The sequence below is a fragment of the Cricetulus griseus genome, chromosome 5 (genome assembly GCF_003668045.3).
Source record: "Cricetulus griseus strain 17A/GY chromosome 5, alternate assembly CriGri-PICRH-1.0, whole genome shotgun sequence".
Classification (NCBI taxonomy): Eukaryota; Metazoa; Chordata; class Mammalia; order Rodentia; family Cricetidae; genus Cricetulus; species Cricetulus griseus.
In genome coordinates this window covers 35,223,082-35,241,313 of record NC_048598.1, presented here as the reverse complement: position 1 = coordinate 35,241,313, position 18,232 = coordinate 35,223,082, and the positions used below count along the sequence as shown (strand labels likewise).

Below are 18,232 nucleotides of genomic sequence, written 5' to 3'. Positions count from 1 at the left end.
ATCTCTCCAGCCCTCAGCCTCGTTTAAAAAAAAAAAAAACAAAAAACAAACAAAAAAAACTTTCTTTAAAAAGTCTCTTACATATGAGCACTTTTGGGTTAGAAGAGAAGGGCTATTTGTTGTTTATTAGTCAGTAAACAAATAAGAAAAATTCCCGTCCTTATAAAACATTGCACCTGAAGAGTTAGGTACTATATATTTGTATCATAAGTAAGTAAATCATGGGATATGTTTTGTAGAACAAACAAATCAGGAAAGGAAACATGGGAATGGTTAGAATGTTGTTAGGAGTGACACAGGGTAACATAGGATCATCAGAAAATGTCCTCAGAGGCTCCATTTGATGAAACGTCACTGAGACAAGTATTTTAGGTGCCTGCCATGTTTAAGCAGTAGTAGGGAGGGTAGTGTTGAGCACTGAAGTAAGAGTAGGGGAGAAAATGTCCTAGGGCTAGAGAGAGCTCAGTGATTAAGAGCACAGAACTGCAGTTCAGCTCCAGCTCCAATGGATCTTTTTTTTTTTTTTTTAAGATTTCATTTATTTATTATGCATACAACATTCTGCTTCCATGTATATCTGCACACCAGAAGAGGGCACCAGATCTCATAACAGATGGTTGTGAGCCACCATGTGGTTGCTAGGAATTGAACTCAGGACCTCTGAAAGAGCAGTCAGTGCTCTTAACCTCTGAGCCATCTCTCCAGCCCTCCAATGGATCTTATACTCTCTTCTCACCTCCATGGGCACCTATACACATGAGTGAAGACATACAACATACATACACAATTTAAAATCTTAAAAAAAAAAAAAAAAGAGTTTTGTGTGATGGTGTACACCTTTAATCCCAGCAGTGGGGAAGAAGAAGGAATGGCCCTCTGTGAGTTCAAGAACAGCCAGGGCTACATAGTGATATCCTGTCTAAAAAGAAAGGAAGATGGATTGGGCAAATTAAACTGTGAAGGACCTGAAAGGCCCTCTAAGGATTTGATTTTTACTCTAAAATTGGTACCAATGAAAAATAACAAGGGGTTTGTTTGTTTGTTTGTTTGTTTTTTTAGCTTTAAAAGGAACAAGTATAGACACACAGAAATTAGTAGCCTAGGGAAAGTGTTGATAGAAGTGATTTTAAAAGGTGGGTAAGAAATGGGTAGATTTTGGATGTTTTAAACTTTTTACATTAATTTATATGTGTGTGCACAGTGCATGTACACATTTACATGTGAGAGTCAGAGCAACAGCTTCGAGATTAGGTTCTCTTTTACTACCATGTGGTTTCTGAGCATGGGACAACAGACAGCATTACCACTGAACCATCTCTCTGGACTCAAAGGTGTTCTATGAGAGTAAGAACGGAGAGACATGAGCAATCAGAGTTTGTGGCCAAAGCACCTGAGAATTACCATTGAGTGAGGTGGAGAATTCTGGCCCAAGAAGCAGATTGGAAGTGAGTACGGAATGAAGAGCAGCTTTGCTTGGTAAATTCAGGCAGTGTCACTGATGATTTCATGATGGGAAACCCTACACTAGTTGGATTTGTGCTCAGATAAGCTTTGTGGATCTCAACTTTGAATATGCTGGGTTTTCCAAAATCAGGTAGATGTGTGCTATTTGCTACTTTTGTCTTTGTTGGGTTTATATTGGTTTTAGCATCTTCTGAACACTACAGAAAATCAGGTTCTAGATATTAATGGATAGCTTTGTTTAGTTTGGGTTGTTTTGTTTGTTTTTGAGTCGGGGTCTCACTATGTACATACTATAGCTCTGAATAGCCTGGAACGGTGAACGTTCCAGAGATGTGCCTGCTTCTGCCTCCCCAGTGCTGAGATTAAAGGTGTGCCCACCACACTCATCTGGTTAGTGTATTTTAAGATTAAGATACATTTTATTGTGTCCTGTGAGTTATGTGTTTGTGTAAGTTGGGTGTCATACAACTAACAGTTATTGAGTACAGATTATGGAACCTTGTGGGGGGGGTGTGATTGTTATCTGTAAGAAATACTTAGTGAGGTTGGGAAAGAAATCTAGAGAGAGGAGCACACAGAGCAAATAAATGCCTGTGTTGTTTCTGGGGGAGACTTCAGTCACAGGGGAACTGAGTGTTGTAAAGTGAAAAGTCAAGAGAAAAGTAGGAAGCGGGTAGGGTGGCATAGCTCTTTCAGTAAAGTCCTTGCCTTCAAGCATGGGGACCTGAGTTTGATTCCCAAGAACCCATGTTTTTTAAAAAGCTGAGCATGATAGCACACTTGTAATTCCAGTGCTGGGGAGCCAGCCTGACCAGCCTTCTTGATGAGCCCTAGGCCAGTGAGATACCTTATTTTAAAAATGTGGATGGTTCCCGAAGAATAACAAGAGAGCTTGTCCTCTAGCTTCCACCTGCACAGTTATGTACCTGCTGTGTGCATACACACAGAAGAATAGTGGGAAAAGCCACTACAGGTGCAATGGATTGCATGAGCAAAGGCCCCGATGTGTCAGGAGCCCCGTATGGGGTGGGGAGAGGTAAAGGTCCGTCCACCTTATTCATGAAAGGGCTTGGAAGCAAGGAAGGAGGAGACTCCATTTTCACAATGAACTCTTAAAGGGGCTTAAGAGTGATACGGTCCAATTTTTGTCTTAAATAGATCACTTTGCCAGCTGTGTGGAGGATGGATTTGAGGGAGACAAGACTGGAGGCAGTAGTCCAGGTGAGATCTGTTGGGGATCGGAACAAAGGTATTGAAGGAGAGATGGAGAAGAGGGATGACATGAAACAATATGAAACCACAGATTCAACCCCCCACCCCCCATGGCTAAACCAATTTTGAATTTAAAAAAAAAAAACAACTAGGAAAGAGACATAAGAGAAAAATGTTACAGGACATAGACAGATCCTTTGCCTTGGCAAACAGCCACTTAGCACAGTCCCTTGGATCAAGAAAATTGCTATTGGAAAAACAGTGGTTTAGATGTTTTGTTTTGTGTAATCAAACTAGGGTGTGAGAATCAGGTAATTTTCAACAAATGTGGTATAGGGATAGATTCAGAAACAATAAAACGTTGAAAGGAAACAGATCTTACAAGACCTTAGGTAGTGTTCATAATTGAAATTCAAAAGTACATTGGTGGTATTTTCTAGAGCCTTGATTAAGTTACTAATAATTTACAAAAATCTACTGCCCAGGAAAAGAGATCATGGTTTAAAAAATTAAAACAATGAACAATTGTAAGCTATTATGACAAAAAAAGATGCTTTAGATGCTAATAGGATTTTGTATTAAATTAAGATATGTTTCCTTTCTTTCTTTACTATTTTTGAGATAAGGTAAGTCTGGCTCTGTAGTCTAGGCTGATCACAGATACCTCTTGAGTAGTGGGGTTACAGGTGTGAGCTGCCATGCCTGACTAAATTGTTGTTTTTCTTTTTCTTTTCTCCCCCCACCCCCCAGACAGGGTTTCTCTGTATTGCTTTGGAGGTTGTCCTGGAACTCGCTCTGTAGACCATGCTGGCCTCACAGAGATCCACCTGCCTCTGCCTCCCAAGTACTGGGATTAAAGGCATGAGCCACCAATGCCCAGCTAATTGTGTTTTTCTTTAGCAAAGTATGTCAGCATTTATCTTGCTAAAAGAACTGTGTCTGTATTTGTTGTTTGTATTTAGAAACTAATTTTCCTTACAGTTTCTTTTATATGAAGGCATAAAGGAAGCACCTACTTTAGAAGGGTTTGTTAATTTTACCATTTATATTTCTAGCGGGGTGTGAGGACACCACAGTAGCTGGGTGTGAGGGACACTCCTGTAGTCCTAGCACTTTTGTGTGGGGTTGAGGGGCAGAAGGATCAGGAGTTCAAGGTCACCCTCCACTTCATAGCAAGTATGAGATTGCTAAGTGTGGGCCATTTAAGACCCTGACTCAACCCAACCTCTAAAAAGCTCCAAGTCATTACCACAGCCAAGTGTCACACATGCTTTCCAAAGCTAGCAAGCACTTGTTTGTAAGTTTTGTTTCTCATTTTTAGAGAATTGCACCTTTGCTACTCATTTAGACTGATTTAGGTGACTGCATGTAACTCAGAACTAAATTCTCTTGTTGCTGCTGTAAGCCCAGGAAATATAGTACCTTTGCTCACTCTCTTTTGTGTGTTGTTTTTTGAGGTAGTCTTATGTAGCTCAGGCTGGCCTTAAGTTCACTGTCCAATGGAGGAGACCTAGAGCCAACTTCTGACTTAGTCTTTGTAACTCTGAACAATTCTCCGAATGAGTCAGCAGCTCAGATGAGCACTTAGCTGTTTCACTCACTGGACTTCTTTCCCTTTTTGTGTCTTTCAGAAGTTTTGCACCGCCCCTATGGCTGTGACGCTGAATCTCAGGCACTCAATGAAGCCATCAGGTGGAGCTCCAAGGAGAACTTGCTGGGAGCCACTGAGAGCGATCCTAATCTCTTTGTCGCACTTTATGACTTTGTGGCAAGTGGTGATAACACACTCAGTATCACTAAAGGTGAGACTTGTCTAAATTCTGCTTCACAGTTTTCTCTGGTGGCTGAGGACTGCAGAGCCTGTGCTGCCTTCTTGCCACTGCCACTGACCAGATGATTTTTGACCAGGCACTTCGGCTTCTTTCACTTTTACCTGTTTCTGAACTGCTGCCTCAAAAGCAATCCGCTCTGTTTTCAGGATTTATTAAGAATAAAAGAGTTGAAACACCTCAAGAAAAAGTCCATATTGTTAGAACTTTGTACTCTAAAACACACTAGCATCCTTCTGTTGACACTGAATTGGGACTGAGACAAGCTGCAGTGCAGAACCCCCACTGGCACTCAGGTGCTCTGTGTGGACTGACTGCCCCTCTGGAGACTGGTACAGTCCACAAGCCAGGTCAGGAACTGGCACCCAGAATGTAAGCCAACCATCTCACTTAGCAGCACTGCTGTTTAGTTTAGCAACATTTCATTTTGTGTGGTGAGAAAGTGCTTATATGAGATGCATGGTTCCTATCTTGTCCAGCTCACAGTTGCACTGGCCTAGACAACTAGCTGTTTCTATGGGCTGGTGAAAGAACAGTTAGGAAGGGCCTCTCTATCTCCTGCTGCAGTATCTTCAGAGGGTAAATAAGATTATTTTCAGTGCCAGTTCTTATAAAAGGAAATACTAAAAACATGACCAGATAAAATAATTCATTATTTTATGAACACCAATGAAAATAGTGGAACTTTTATGAGAGAATAAGAGTGAAGACATTCTCATTATTTCAAAAGCACATGAATTAGGCTAGGCTAGTATGCCTGCACTGATTTTTTTTGTTTGTTGTTGTTGTTTGGGTTTTTTTCCCCCCAGGGGTTGTGGGAGAATGTAAAGCGTCCCACTGTGAGGAAATGCATTTCAAAATAATATTTAAGTAAAATTATAACAAGTGATTATTTTTCAGACAGATACCTTTGAGTTATAAGGTTCAGAATGAAGCATTTAGTGGAAATGGTGATACTAAGTCAGGCCAGAAGGCCTTCCCTAATTGTGAGGAAATATTTCTATATAAAACTTTTATAAATATTCATTAACTTTGGAACCCCATGCAAGGTAGGCACATACTCTGCTGAAAAGCTACAACCCCAGAATCGGCATACCAATTTTTTTTAAAACATGCCAATTTTTAAGTGTCATCAAGTTCACTAAAAGTTCCTTAAAACTGAGTTTCTTTAAAAAAAAAAATTGCATGTATTTAATCTATGCCTTTTGCCTGACTTTATGCATGTGTACCACAAGTGTGTTTGGTGCTCCATGAAAGTCACAAGAATGGTTTGCATCCTGTGGAACTGGAGTTACAGATGGTTGTGAGATACCATGTGGGTACTGGGAATTTAGCTCAGGTCCTCTGGAAGAGCAACCAGTGCTGTTAAATAATGAGCCATCTCTCCAGCTCCCAAACAGAGTTTCTCAGACTGGAGTACAGTGTGCGTGCACACACACACCAGAGGCGTAGGGAAAGTGAAACTGCAGGCCCTTCTCCTCTGGTCGTGTGAGACGTTGGTTTATTGGCGGCAGATGTTGGAATAGGTATGCATGTGGAGGTTATGGTTATTTTTACATAAAGTTTGAGGCTAAAACAAAGGACTTCCAAGCCATGTTCTGTTGTGTGGTAGTCCTATACATAGCACTGTTCTCTGTGTACCTGTTTGCAAAGCAGTAATTAAGAACATTATTGGCTAGGTAAAATTTTCTCCTCTGTGTTTTCCAAGATAGCTTATTCACCATGGAAACATTGACTAAAGTCTTATTAATTTCTCAGTTACTAGTTATAGCAATCATTAGTATGCTGCTCAAGGACTGATCCCTTTATCTCATGATTGACAATGGTTTTTCTTTAGAAACTGTGAAGTAATTTTTATCAATTTCTTACTAATGAAAAGATGCCATGCTAAAGCCTCATTGTTGTGTTGTTATTATTATATTAATGAGACAGGCTCTCCTATAGCCCAGGCTTGATCTTGACACAAAGCTGGCTAGCCTTGAACACCTAATCTTCCTGTCTTTACAGTCCAAATGTTAAAGGTATGTGACATCACGTCTGCCTTTGTATATTTTTAAGGAAAAGGAACTATCCTTTAAGAAGAAAATAATACTTATTGTTAACTACTGTTTTGAAAGTGATGGTTGACTTGAATTAAACAAAGAACAGTTGGGGGCTGAAAACATGGCTCAGTGGTTACGAGTGCTTGTTGATTCTGCAGAGGACCCTGGTTCACTTCCTGCACCCAGGGGTAACACACAAAATCTGATGCACTCTTCTAGCCTCTGTAGGCACCACACACATACATGGTACACATAGACACACACAGGCAAAACATATATACACATCAAATAAAATAAATGTTTTGTTTTGAATATGTGTCTTTTGCTTGAAATTCCAGCTTGTTTTGGGTGTGTGTTTGTTTGTTTGTTTTGAGGCAGGGTTTCTCTCTGTAGCTGTAGAGCCTGTCCTGGAACTTGCTCTGTAAACTAGCTGGCCTCAAACTCACAGAGACCTGCCTGCCTTTGCCTCCTGAGTGCTGGGATCAAAGGTGTGCGCCACCACTGCCTGGTTGAAATTCCAGCATTTTGAGATACTGAAGCAAAAATATTGTTGGCTAGAGTGGGCAACAGAGTGAGACTCTGTCTTTACATAAAGGTTTTGTAGAAAACAAACAGTATTGTGTACCTGTAAGCAGGAGGCAGGATTATTTGAGCCCAGGGGACTGACTAATGCTATCTATCCCTGGATGACAGAGTGAGACCTTCCCCATATCAAAAATAAAAAGACAGCTCTTTTTAAGATTCCTTTATCGACAGGATCAGTGTCTGCTTCCTTGTCCATTTCCATTGTAGTCAATAATTCCAGAGTAGAAAATTCCAACTAAAGGGGGGGGGGAGGCAAACCCGTTTTTTTGTTTGTTTGTTTGTTTGTTTGTTTTTACTTTATTCTGATTATGATGGTCTATATTAAGCAGTTCTTTTTGGGTATTTAAGGAAGCAGCAGTGTAAACACACAAAAACGTACACACGTACAAACACACACAAACCCTCTTGAGTTTTCCTAGCAAGCTCTTTTGTGCACAGTTAGCCGCTGTGCATCTGCACTTCTGTGGATATCTGCCACCATACCAGACACTCATGCCTTATTTTCTATAGACAGTGTAGAATGTGTGCATATATCAGCTCCTACACAGACCTCTGGGTGCTTTCTCTCATATCCAGGTGTCTCAGGTGAAATGGCAGGGGCTAACAGAAAGCCCACATTATGGCAAACATAATGTAGGCCACAGGAGAAAGGCAGATGGCTACCCGCAATAGTCTGCATTTTCCCTCACAGCTTTGGCCTGGTAGCTTCTGGGCCCTGTTCTATAGACTGATTGACTTCTTTCTGTTCTCCAGCACTAAGATAGCAAGTGTGAACTCTATAGAAAACCTTGTCTCTCTCTCTCGGAAATAAGAGCCTCAAGTACTGCAGAGTTCTTAGATGAACATTTATGTTATCATTGCTGTGTTATTTTGTTTTGACAAAGAAGCTTCTGGTCTATGCTGCAAGTATGTGGCAAAGTGTGTCTAAACCAGACGTTTTCCGTTTTAATAGCGACATAAGAGAGTAAAGCTGATACCAAGATTTACCAAATGATTTGGATTTGGGGTTCTGACGTTCCAGTTATTTTTTGTTTCCACCGGCTAATTTTAGAGGAATGGGGAAGAGTGATTCATTCTTTATGGGAAACAGGAAGAAACTGAGAAAACGGAACTTTGAAACCCTGAGTCCTGGAAACACTTGTGTTTTGAGAGTCTTCACCTACCATCCTATCCTCTAAACAGTTTTTGTGCTAAAAACTCTTCGTTGGGTCTGGAGTCTCTGGGGTGTTTAGGTAGGAGGTGTTGATGTCTTTGTTGCTTAGGAATCATCTGAAATTTAAGTAACTTTGTATTTCACTTGTCTTGTTCCTAAGCTTTTGTTATCATTAACACTGATATGTATGTATGGATATATGTTATATCCCTTTTAAGTGAAAGTAAATTGTGTTTTTCTTTTGAAGAGTGAGTACTATCTAGGTGTTAGTACATGTCTAATCCAGAATTCAGGAGACTGAAGAAGGGTCATGAGTTCAAGTTCAGCCAGTTTAGGCTACATGAAACTGTCTTAAAAGAAGAAAGGGTAGGTGTGTGGGCTTGGTAGATGGTTCGGCAATTAAGAGTTCTTACTGCTCCTTCAGAGGATCAAAGTTCAGTTCTTAATGTCCAAATTGGAAAACCCACAGTTACCTGTTACTCCAGTCCCAGGGGATCCAATACCCCTTTCTGGACATGTGCACGTAGAAACACACACACACACACGCACGCACGCACGCACGCACGCACGCACGCACGCACTCACGCACGCACACGCGCGCTGTCATTTTCTAGCCATTTGAGTAAACTTTCTATACTAACTGTGCACAATACATAGTTTCTACAAGACATTTGAAGTGGCATATTGTCCTTTAAAAGCCTATACTGTCAGAAACCATTTCTTGTTATGCTCCTGTGATGTAAGCTACAAAGTGGAGACTAATCAGGATATTGATAAGCAAGCACCAAAGTTCTTGGTTCATTTTTCAGTGAGGTTGAAGTTTGACACTACGCTGCTCAGTCTTAAAGAATCCTAATGTTTCCCCTTTCATTCTGTGGTGTCTTCATGGCTAGGTGAAAAACTGCGAGTCCTTGGTTACAACCAGAATGGTGAGTGGAGTGAAGTTCGCTCCAAGAATGGACAGGGTTGGGTGCCAAGTAACTACATCACTCCAGTGAACAGCCTGGAGAAACATTCCTGGTACCATGGACCTGTGTCCCGCAGTGCAGCAGAGTATCTCCTCAGCAGCCTGATCAATGGCAGTTTCCTCGTTCGAGAGAGTGAGAGCAGCCCTGGGCAGCTGTCCATCTCACTCAGGTATGAGGGACGTGTGTATCACTACAGGATCAATACCACCACAGACAGCAAGGTAAGACCTGTCAGCAGCCACCTGCACATGTAGAAATGTACGGAACAGGGTTAAAGTAGAAAAATCATTTTTATGTCTGATGTGAAATAAAGTATTGTCTAATTGTGTGAATTTGGGCTGTTTGGCATGTAAGAGCTTCCTTCTTTCAAAACAACTTGATAATAAGGTTAAAATTATAGAAAGTTAATAATCAAATATATACCAAGTACATAGAAACAGAAGTTAGGAATCAACTCTGATCTCCCTTAGGAAGTTCACGGAGTAAGAATGCAGAGTTTGGAGACTGGTGTTTCTCATTAGTATATGTTAATATGAGTAGATCACCAGCCCCTTAGAAACTTGTATGTTGGGAAGCTCAATCTCAGTAGCACGCATGTGTTAGACTGGAATTGTTTAGGGCTGGAGAGTTGGCTCTGGTGCTAAGAGCACTGGCTACTCTTGCAGAGGACCTAGGTTCAATTCACAGCATCCACATGGTAACTCAACATATATAACCCCAGTTCTGAGAGATCCAATGTCCTCTTCTGGCCTCAATGGGCACCAGGTATACATGTGGTGCACAAACATAGACAAAACACTCATACACATGCAATAATAAAGTAATAGTAATTAAACTTTAAAACAAAAATGGAACATAAATTATAAGGCCTGAACTTACATCAGTTTTGTGGCCTGAACTTTCGTTGTTCTATTGAATTAGGTTGAACCCCCTTTCTCCCTCTATGTGACATACACATAGCAGAGAAGCGTGGGCCTTGAGCAAACAAGACTGCTTTGCCCTGTAAGTGCATTATTTATTAACTTTGTGACTTTATCTAAGTCTCAGTTTGCCTGGTGTTGTGGTGATAGTGATTTAGACAGGGTCTCTCCGTGTACCACCACATGGACTAGAATTTGCCATGTAGACCATGCTGAATTTGAGCTTGTAGCAGCCATCCTGCCTCTGTCTTCAGAGTGCTGGGATTGTGGGTGTGCACCACACCTGCTTTCCTCTGTCTACTATTACTTTTTCAATTTCATTTACTTTTGAATTTTTTTAATGACACATAATGTGTCGTATGTCCGAGTGTGGATGAGTTTGTGCATGTGGGTGCAACGCCCGTCCAGGCCAGCAGAGACCTTCAGAAGAGGCATGGGTGCTGGAGACTAAACTCCAATCCTCTTCAAGAGTAGTGTGCACTTTGACCACTAAGCTGTCACTTATGTCTTCTCCTTGTCTGTTGTTAAACCCTATTTTGTAGAATTATTTTAAGGATTAAGTGAAGCAATTTTTGTAAAGTTTAATAGCTGATACCAGTTTTCTTTCTCTTTCTGTACCATTATACAAGCATAGTGTATTTAGTCTGTGGCCCAAGTGAATGGAATCAGTTTGTAATGTAACAAGAGATCCAGCAGTTATTAGTTGTTTGCTTTTGTTTGTCTCTGTGACAAATACCAGAGAGAAACAGTTAGCAAACATTTATTTTGACTCATGTTTCAAAAAGTTCAGTCTGTTTCCAGCGGCTGTTCATCTCATAGCTACCAGAAAGGGAGCAGAGAGAAGCTTACTGATTGGACCCCCAGATGCAGATCAGCCAGGCCTTCAGAAATGATTACACATATGTGCCAGATTCATGCAAGAACATTGATTCACAGCCACTGTGTTTATGATAACACCAAACTAGAAGTCCTAAGCAGTGTAATTGATTAATAAATTATGGTATAGTGTTAAAATAGAATATCCTACAGAAACGGAAATTAACATGATGTTCTGTACACAAGTCCATAGGAAGCTGTGGCCTACTAGCTACCATATCATCGTGTTATTTGTTTCTGTAGTATCTGAAGCTACTTTCTATTTCTAAGCAGATCTGAGTAGTTGCTTCAGAGACCCTATATTGCCACAAGGCCAGTATACCTGTTTTCCATCCCTTTACAGAGAATTTTTCTGGCCTCTGTCATAGATGAATTTCATACACATAAAGCTGATTGACAGAGTACTATTTGCCAGAGGATTGTGTGGAGAGGATCGCTCATTGCTATGGGTTTTCTGTGGTGAATGATAAAAGTATTTCCATGGAGTTGAATAGTGGTGGTTGATCAGCAAGCCTTGTAAATGTACTGGAAGCGATGGGTTGGTAATCTATAAAATACTGAATTTTATAGCATGTGAATAATAGTTTAACAAAGAGAATAGAAAGCAGGCACTATTAACACATACTGTGTAATTTCCTATGCATGCAATTCAGACAGAGCTAGTCCCACATGCTGGAATTGTACATAATGGAAACCTTTGCAGGAGTGAACAGCTAGCGGGGTGCTAGTGATGTCACAGTGCTCTTGGTATATGGGTGATGTTTACTGGAGTTTATTTTGTGAAAGACCACTAAGTCTCTATTTACGAATTATGTAAATTTTTATGTACAATAAAACAACTTTTTGTTTGTTTTGAACAGTGGTTTATTGTTTGTTTAAACATGATGGCACATACCCTAATCCCAGCACTCATGAAGCTGAAGCAAGAAAATCACAAGTTTGAGACCAGACTGGATTATATAGAGGGATGTAAATTAATAGTTAATTAAAAACAAACAAATCATACTCCCTTAGAAGATAAAGCCAGCCTGACAGTGGTGGCACATGCTTTTAATCCCAGCACTTGGGAGGCAGAGGCAGGCAGGTCTCTGAGTTCAAGGCCAACCTGGTCTACAGAGCAAGTTCCAGGACAGCCAGAGCTACATTGAGAAGCCCTATCTCCAGAGTCTTCTGAGTGCTGAATTAGACATTCTGTAGGCTTGCTGCTTAGAAATATTCTGAGGACTAGGTTCCCTGATGTCTGTGCAGCTGTGTTGTATGTTCTCCTTCAAGGCTAGTTTAGAAAGAAGAGGAAGGATGCTTACATTGAGATTAAGCTATCTCCCTTGCCCTGAGCATTGACACTTACTTTGCCTTAATTGCAGTAACCTCCTGGAGCACTAGCAGCACTAGCATACACCACCTGTAATCCCTGTGCCTTGTAGGTGGAAGCAGAAGCATCGGGTACTCAAGGCTGGCCAGGGCTACATAATGGAGACCCTGTCTCAAAACAAAACAACAGGTCAGGCACAGTGGTGCACACCCTTAATTTGAGCTCTCTGGAGTCAGAGGCAGGTGGATCTCTTTGAGTTCAAGGACAATCAGGGCTACATAGTTGAGACCCTGTCTCAGAAAACAAACCAATGTCTTCATATCTTCATGTCTCTAGGTGGGTGAATCGTATGCTTTTAAAAGTAAACCCCTTCTCTGGTGTTGCTGAGTCTCCTTTCTCACCAGGTGTACGTGACTGCTGAGAGCCGCTTTAGCACCCTGGCAGAGCTTGTCCACCACCACTCTACAGTGGCCGATGGGCTAGTGACCACACTACATTACCCAGCACCCAAGTGTAATAAACCGACCGTCTATGGTGTGTCCCCCATCCATGACAAATGGGAAATGGAGCGAACAGATATTACCATGAAGCACAAACTTGGGGGTGGTCAGTATGGAGAGGTTTATGTTGGCGTCTGGAAGAAATACAGCCTTACGGTTGCTGTGAAAACACTGAAGGTGGGTTGCTGAGTGCTAAGTTCCCAGGCATGTCTCTGTGTGTGTGTGAATCACTTGGAAAGATCCCTGTGCCCTTCTTCAACTTTGGAACACTTTCCACCCACTGGTGCCAAACACTTCAACAAATTGTGGTGATTAACCCTAGTGCTGTTGCTGACAGTGCAGGGGCAGATTATTCTCAGCAGTACAGCCCACGTGTGGGGAAGGCTCATCTCTGGAGGCTGTTGGTATAGATCATAGTGGAGATTTAGAAGGAAATTATAAGTTCTGCCGAGAACAACCCCCGCTGAACAGAATGCTCCAGGCGGTCTACGAATAAGCTCCCTATTTTGGTCTCTATCCCCCCTGCCTTTTGTTTCTCCCTTCTGCCTCCTTGCAGTTAAGAGACACCCTTTTTAGTTAAAGTGAAAATGACAGGGGGTCACTAAGTAGTCCAGGTTGGCCTTCAAGTCATGATTCTCCTGCCTCAGCCTCCAAGTGCTGAGCTTACAGGTATGTACTACCACACCCTGCTAGATAGATCACTTCTTGTTTTTAAATTCATAAAAGTCCTTTTCCTGATCCTACTGTCCCTTTGAGTGTCATGGTATAAAATCATAGATTGTCAGTAATTCATATGAGATGTTCTCATGGGTAGTAGTCAGCCCTGTTTACATATTCTGAATGTGAAGGAAGCAGTGAGGCCTTGCACATGTGCTTTGTTCTTTAAGAAACATAGGATTGGGGCTGGAGAGATGGCTCAGAGGTTAAGAGCATTGGCTGCTCTTCCAGAGGTCCTGAGTTCAATTCCCAGCAACCACATGGTGACTCACATCTCTAATGAAATGTGGTGCGCTCTTCTGGTGTGCATGAAGACAGAGCACTTATGTACATAAAATGCATACTTCAATAAATCTTTAAAAAAAGCAACAAACAAGCCGGGCATTGGTGGCGCACGTCTTTAATCCCAGCACTGGGGAGGCCTGCATCTCTATGTCCAGTTTATACTTGCATTCTTGAAACTTTTAGGTTTCTTGGTGGGTCCTTGGAATTATAGCATAGAGCTGTAAACTATTTTCTTTTCCCTTAAGACAGGATCTCAGGTGGCTCCGTGGTGCAATGGATAGCACACTGGACTTCTAAAGGAAGACAGGGTCTCACTGTGTAGCCATGGTTGGACCCAGAGCTTGCTGTTGTATAGATAAGGCTGGTCTTGAACTCACAGAGATCTGTCTGCTTCTGCCTCCCAACTGCTAGTATTAACAGCATGTACCACTACACCTGGCTATAACCATTTATAAAGCATGATGTCAATAGCACAGACTTAAGTGTTAGACCATGTGACTTTAAGATTCTCAAGTAGGCTGGGCATTTGTGGCATACGCTTTTAATCCCAGCACTCGGGAGGCAGAGGCAGGCGGATCTCTATGAGTTCGAGACCAGCCTGGTCTACAAGAGCTAGTTCTAGGACAGCCAGCCTCCAAAGCCACAGAGAAACCCTGTCTCGGAAAACCAAAAAAAAAAAAAAAAAAAAAAAAAAAAAAACAGGATCTAATCCGATCAGTCTCAGCCCCTCTATTGTGAGTTGTAAGATGAGGCTGTTCAATTTTTTTATTTTTTTCCGAGACAGGGTTTCTTTGTAGGTTTGGAGGCTGTCCTGCAACTCTCTTTGAAGACCAGGCTGGCCTCGAACTCACAGAGATCTGTCTGCCTCTGCCTCCCGAGTGTTGGGATTAAAGTTGTGCGCCACCCCAGCTGAGGCTGTTGAATTTTGCTTACCCTTTTTATTTTTAGTCAAATGTCTGACACTGGATAAATTCAAGGACAGTATTCTTGGTCTCTTTTATTTAAAAAACATATTTTATGTGTATGAGTGTTTTGCCTGCATTTTAAGTTCACGACATGGGTGCAGTGCCCAGGGAGCCCAGAGGAGGGCATCAGAGTCCCTGAAACTACAGATGGTTATGAACTGCCATGTGGGTGCTGGGGACCAAACCCAGGTCCTCTGCAAGAGCAACAAGTGCTTTTAACTAATGAACCATCTCTCAGGCCCTTTTGCTTTTCTACCTGAAGTAGGCTTATGGGTTGACTTAAATGAATAAGAGGGAGGTTTGACCTCCTTTTTGTTTTTCTTATCTACTTTCTCCCTTTAACAGGAAGATACCATGGAGGTCGAGGAGTTCCTGAAAGAAGCTGCAGTGATGAAGGAAATCAAGCATCCTAATCTAGTACAACTGTTAGGTAAGAATCCCAAACCACAGATTTCCTCAGGCCCACGCGCCCACCCTAGTGTTTTGTTGTCTGCAGATTGTGTTTTTGCAGATTGTTCTGTTTTGTTTTAGCACCGTGGAAATGCTAGCTGTGCATTGACTGTATTAACGATACCATGAGCTGGGCATGCAGACCAGGGGGGAGCTAGTAAGCACCACGTTCTAGGCTTAGTGCCGCAAACACACACAGGGATGCGAGTGCACGCACATCCCTTCTCTTTTAACTAATAGACTCATTAAAACAAAAAACAGTGCATCGAGTTGATTGCTTTTTTTAAAACTTTTATTTTGTATGTATGCATGTTTTTCCTGGATGTATATGTCTGCAATGCCCAAGGAAACCAGAATAGGACATTGGATCTCCTGGAACTAGAGTTGTAGGTGGCCATAAGCCACCCTGTGGGTCCTGGGAATCAAAACTAGGTCCTCTGGAAGAGCAGCCAGTGCTCTTAACCACTAAACCAACTCTTCAGCCCCTTTACAATTTTTTTTTTTTTTTTTTTTTTTTTTGCTTAGTTTATGTGTTTGGGTGTTTTGCCTACATGTGTATCTGTGTGCTGTGGTGCCTTTGGAAGCCAGAGGAGGCATTGGATGCCCTGGAATTTCAGTTACAGATGGCTGAAAGTTGCCACGTGGATGCTAGGAATCAAACCCTGGTCCTCTGGAAGAGCAGCCAGTGCTCTTAGTTCCATCATAACTCCAGCCACAGACTGATTGCAATGTGTAAGCTGTCCAGTTTGTGCTTTCCCCAGGTTCATAGTTCACAAGCATTCAAGATGGCATCTAAAAATTGTCATGAAATATTAAGAGACTTTAAGCAAAGAACCACTGAAAAAAGTGAATTAAAACTTGTGGCTGATCAATTTATTAAAGCAGGAAATGAATATGCTGCAGTGGGTTATTTTTTTTTAATCTGTTTGTGCTACAAAGGAGTCTTTGATTAAATATTTTCCATTTTTAAAAGTCGGGCCTGTTTGGTTTTTGGCAAGACAGGGTTTCTCTGTCTTATCATAAAGTTGCTCTGGCTGTCCTGGCACTTACTCTGTAGACCAGACTGGCCCTGAACTCACAGAGATTCGCCTGCCTCTGCCTCCCTGATTAAAGTGTTCTGATTAAAGGTGTGTGCCACCACTGCCTTACTGGGCCATTTTCTTTGAATATTTAATTAAGCTAAGCTATGCCATAAGAAAATTAATATGGAATCTGCCATATGATAATGAAATCAACTGTGGAGACAGTTTTACAAAGTAGTTAGAGCAAGTAAGCATCAGCATAGGCCTAAGTTCTGTTACTTGTGATAACATGGTTTGCACACAGTTGAAGGGGCTGTCGGGTTAATGTAAGAAACTGCGCTAGGTGTGGTGGCGCACACCTTTAGTCCCAGCACTAGAGAGGCAGAGGTGGGCGGATCTCTGTGAGTTGGAGGCCAGCGTGATCTACAAAGCTACACGGAGAAACCCTGTCTGGAAAAAACAAACAAAAGGGGGCGGGGTGCAGATGCTGTGAAGCTGCAGAGGACAGCACGGTGAAACAGGCTCTTACTAACCTGTTTTTAGATTTTTGTTGTATTTATTTCATAGAATGTGGTGAAGATTGTCAAATTGTTCTTGGTCAGGTGTATGTACCCTGGAGCCCCCGTTCTACATTGTGACTGAATACATGCCCTACGGGAATCTGCTTGATTATCTCCGGGAATGCAACCGTGAGGAGGTGACAGCCGTTGTTCTACTTTACATGGCCACTCAGATCTCTTCTGCCATGGAGTATTTGGAGAAGAAGAATTTCATCCATAGGTGTGTAAACCTGCCTATTGCGTATGACTAACTACAAAGCTGTCTTGCTTGACATGAACGTGAAGGGGATAGTTTACAGAACATTTCACACAGAGAAGTCTGTCTGTTACAGTCTCAAACCAGAAAGCTGTTTTGCCTAACACTACATCCAAGATCCTTTTGCTCCACCTAGTGGCCACATTTTGAAGTACCATTCATTCTGTCTTAGGAAAGTGTTTTAAAGCCTTCAGGGAGGGGTCTGTTGCTCCCCTTGAAATCTATCCCATTACACTTAAAAAGGAATTCATTTTGTCCAACATCTTTATTCTGCCTCCTTGTGGGTACTGAATGAATGGTAGAAACTGAGTTTTCATGTTGGTGATTATCAAAATATTAGCATTATTTGGCATTTCCTTACCAACTCTGCGTTATTCAACTCTACATTATTCTATGACGAGCCAAGACTAGAGTGTTCGGATACGTCTTTCTCACCATCAGCTGGAATAACACAGGGTTCTCTTTCCCATAGAGATCTTGCTGCACGGAACTGCCTGGTAGGAGAAAACCATGTAGTAAAAGTGGCTGACTTTGGTTTAAGTAGACTGATGACTGGAGATACCTACACTGCTCATGCTGGAGCCAAATTTCCTATTAAATGGACAGCACCTGAGAGTCTGGCCTACAATACCTTTTCAATTAAATCTGATGTCTGGGGTAAGGTTGACACAACTTCTTACATGTATTTTATTTATTTAACATTAGCCATGGCTGGCCTGGTATTCAGTATAGACTAGGCCCTAAATTTGGGGCAGTTCTTCAGCCTTAGCCTCTTGAGTGAGGACCATAGGCATTTGCCACCATGTCCAATTAATTCCCTTAGTTCTTCAGAGCTTTTTTTTTCTTCTTAAGATTTATTTATTTATTATATATACAGTGTTCTGCTTGCGTGTATGCCTGCAGGCCAGAAGAGGACGCCAGATCTCATTATAGATGGTCATGAACCACCATGTGGTTACTGGGAATTGAACTCAGGACCTCTGGAAAATCAATCAGTGCTTTTAACCTCTGAGCCATCTCTCCAGCCCTCTACAGAGCTTTTATGATACAAAAAAAAAAAAAAAAAAAAAAAAAAAAAGTACATTGAGAAGGTGGTAGAAATAACTGGGAAAGAAT

At 41.7% G+C, this 18,232-nt stretch overlaps 1 protein-coding gene across 15 annotated transcripts in view; it reads left to right on the top strand.

Annotated features, from left to right (window-relative positions):
• Positions 1-18,232, top strand: part of Abl2 (ABL proto-oncogene 2, non-receptor tyrosine kinase) — a 96,787-nt gene that overhangs the window by 62,927 nt on the left and 15,628 nt on the right. For 10 of the 15 annotated variants that reach the window (XM_027417314.2, XM_027417308.2, XM_027417306.2 and 7 more), the window contains exons 2-8: positions 2,623-2,685; positions 4,308-4,478; positions 9,179-9,474; positions 12,766-13,038; positions 15,174-15,258; positions 16,903-17,080; positions 17,589-17,773. In XM_027417314.2, coding sequence (XP_027273115.1) covers positions 2,623-2,685; positions 4,308-4,478; positions 9,179-9,474; positions 12,766-13,038; positions 15,174-15,258; positions 16,903-17,080; positions 17,589-17,773 — 1,251 coding nt within the window. The remainder of the gene's footprint in view (positions 1-2,622; positions 2,686-4,307; positions 4,479-9,178; positions 9,475-12,765; positions 13,039-15,173; positions 15,259-16,902; positions 17,081-17,588; positions 17,774-18,232) is intronic. The other 5 variants (XM_027417312.2, XM_027417311.2, XM_027417318.2 and 2 more) reach the window with 1 other exon arrangement.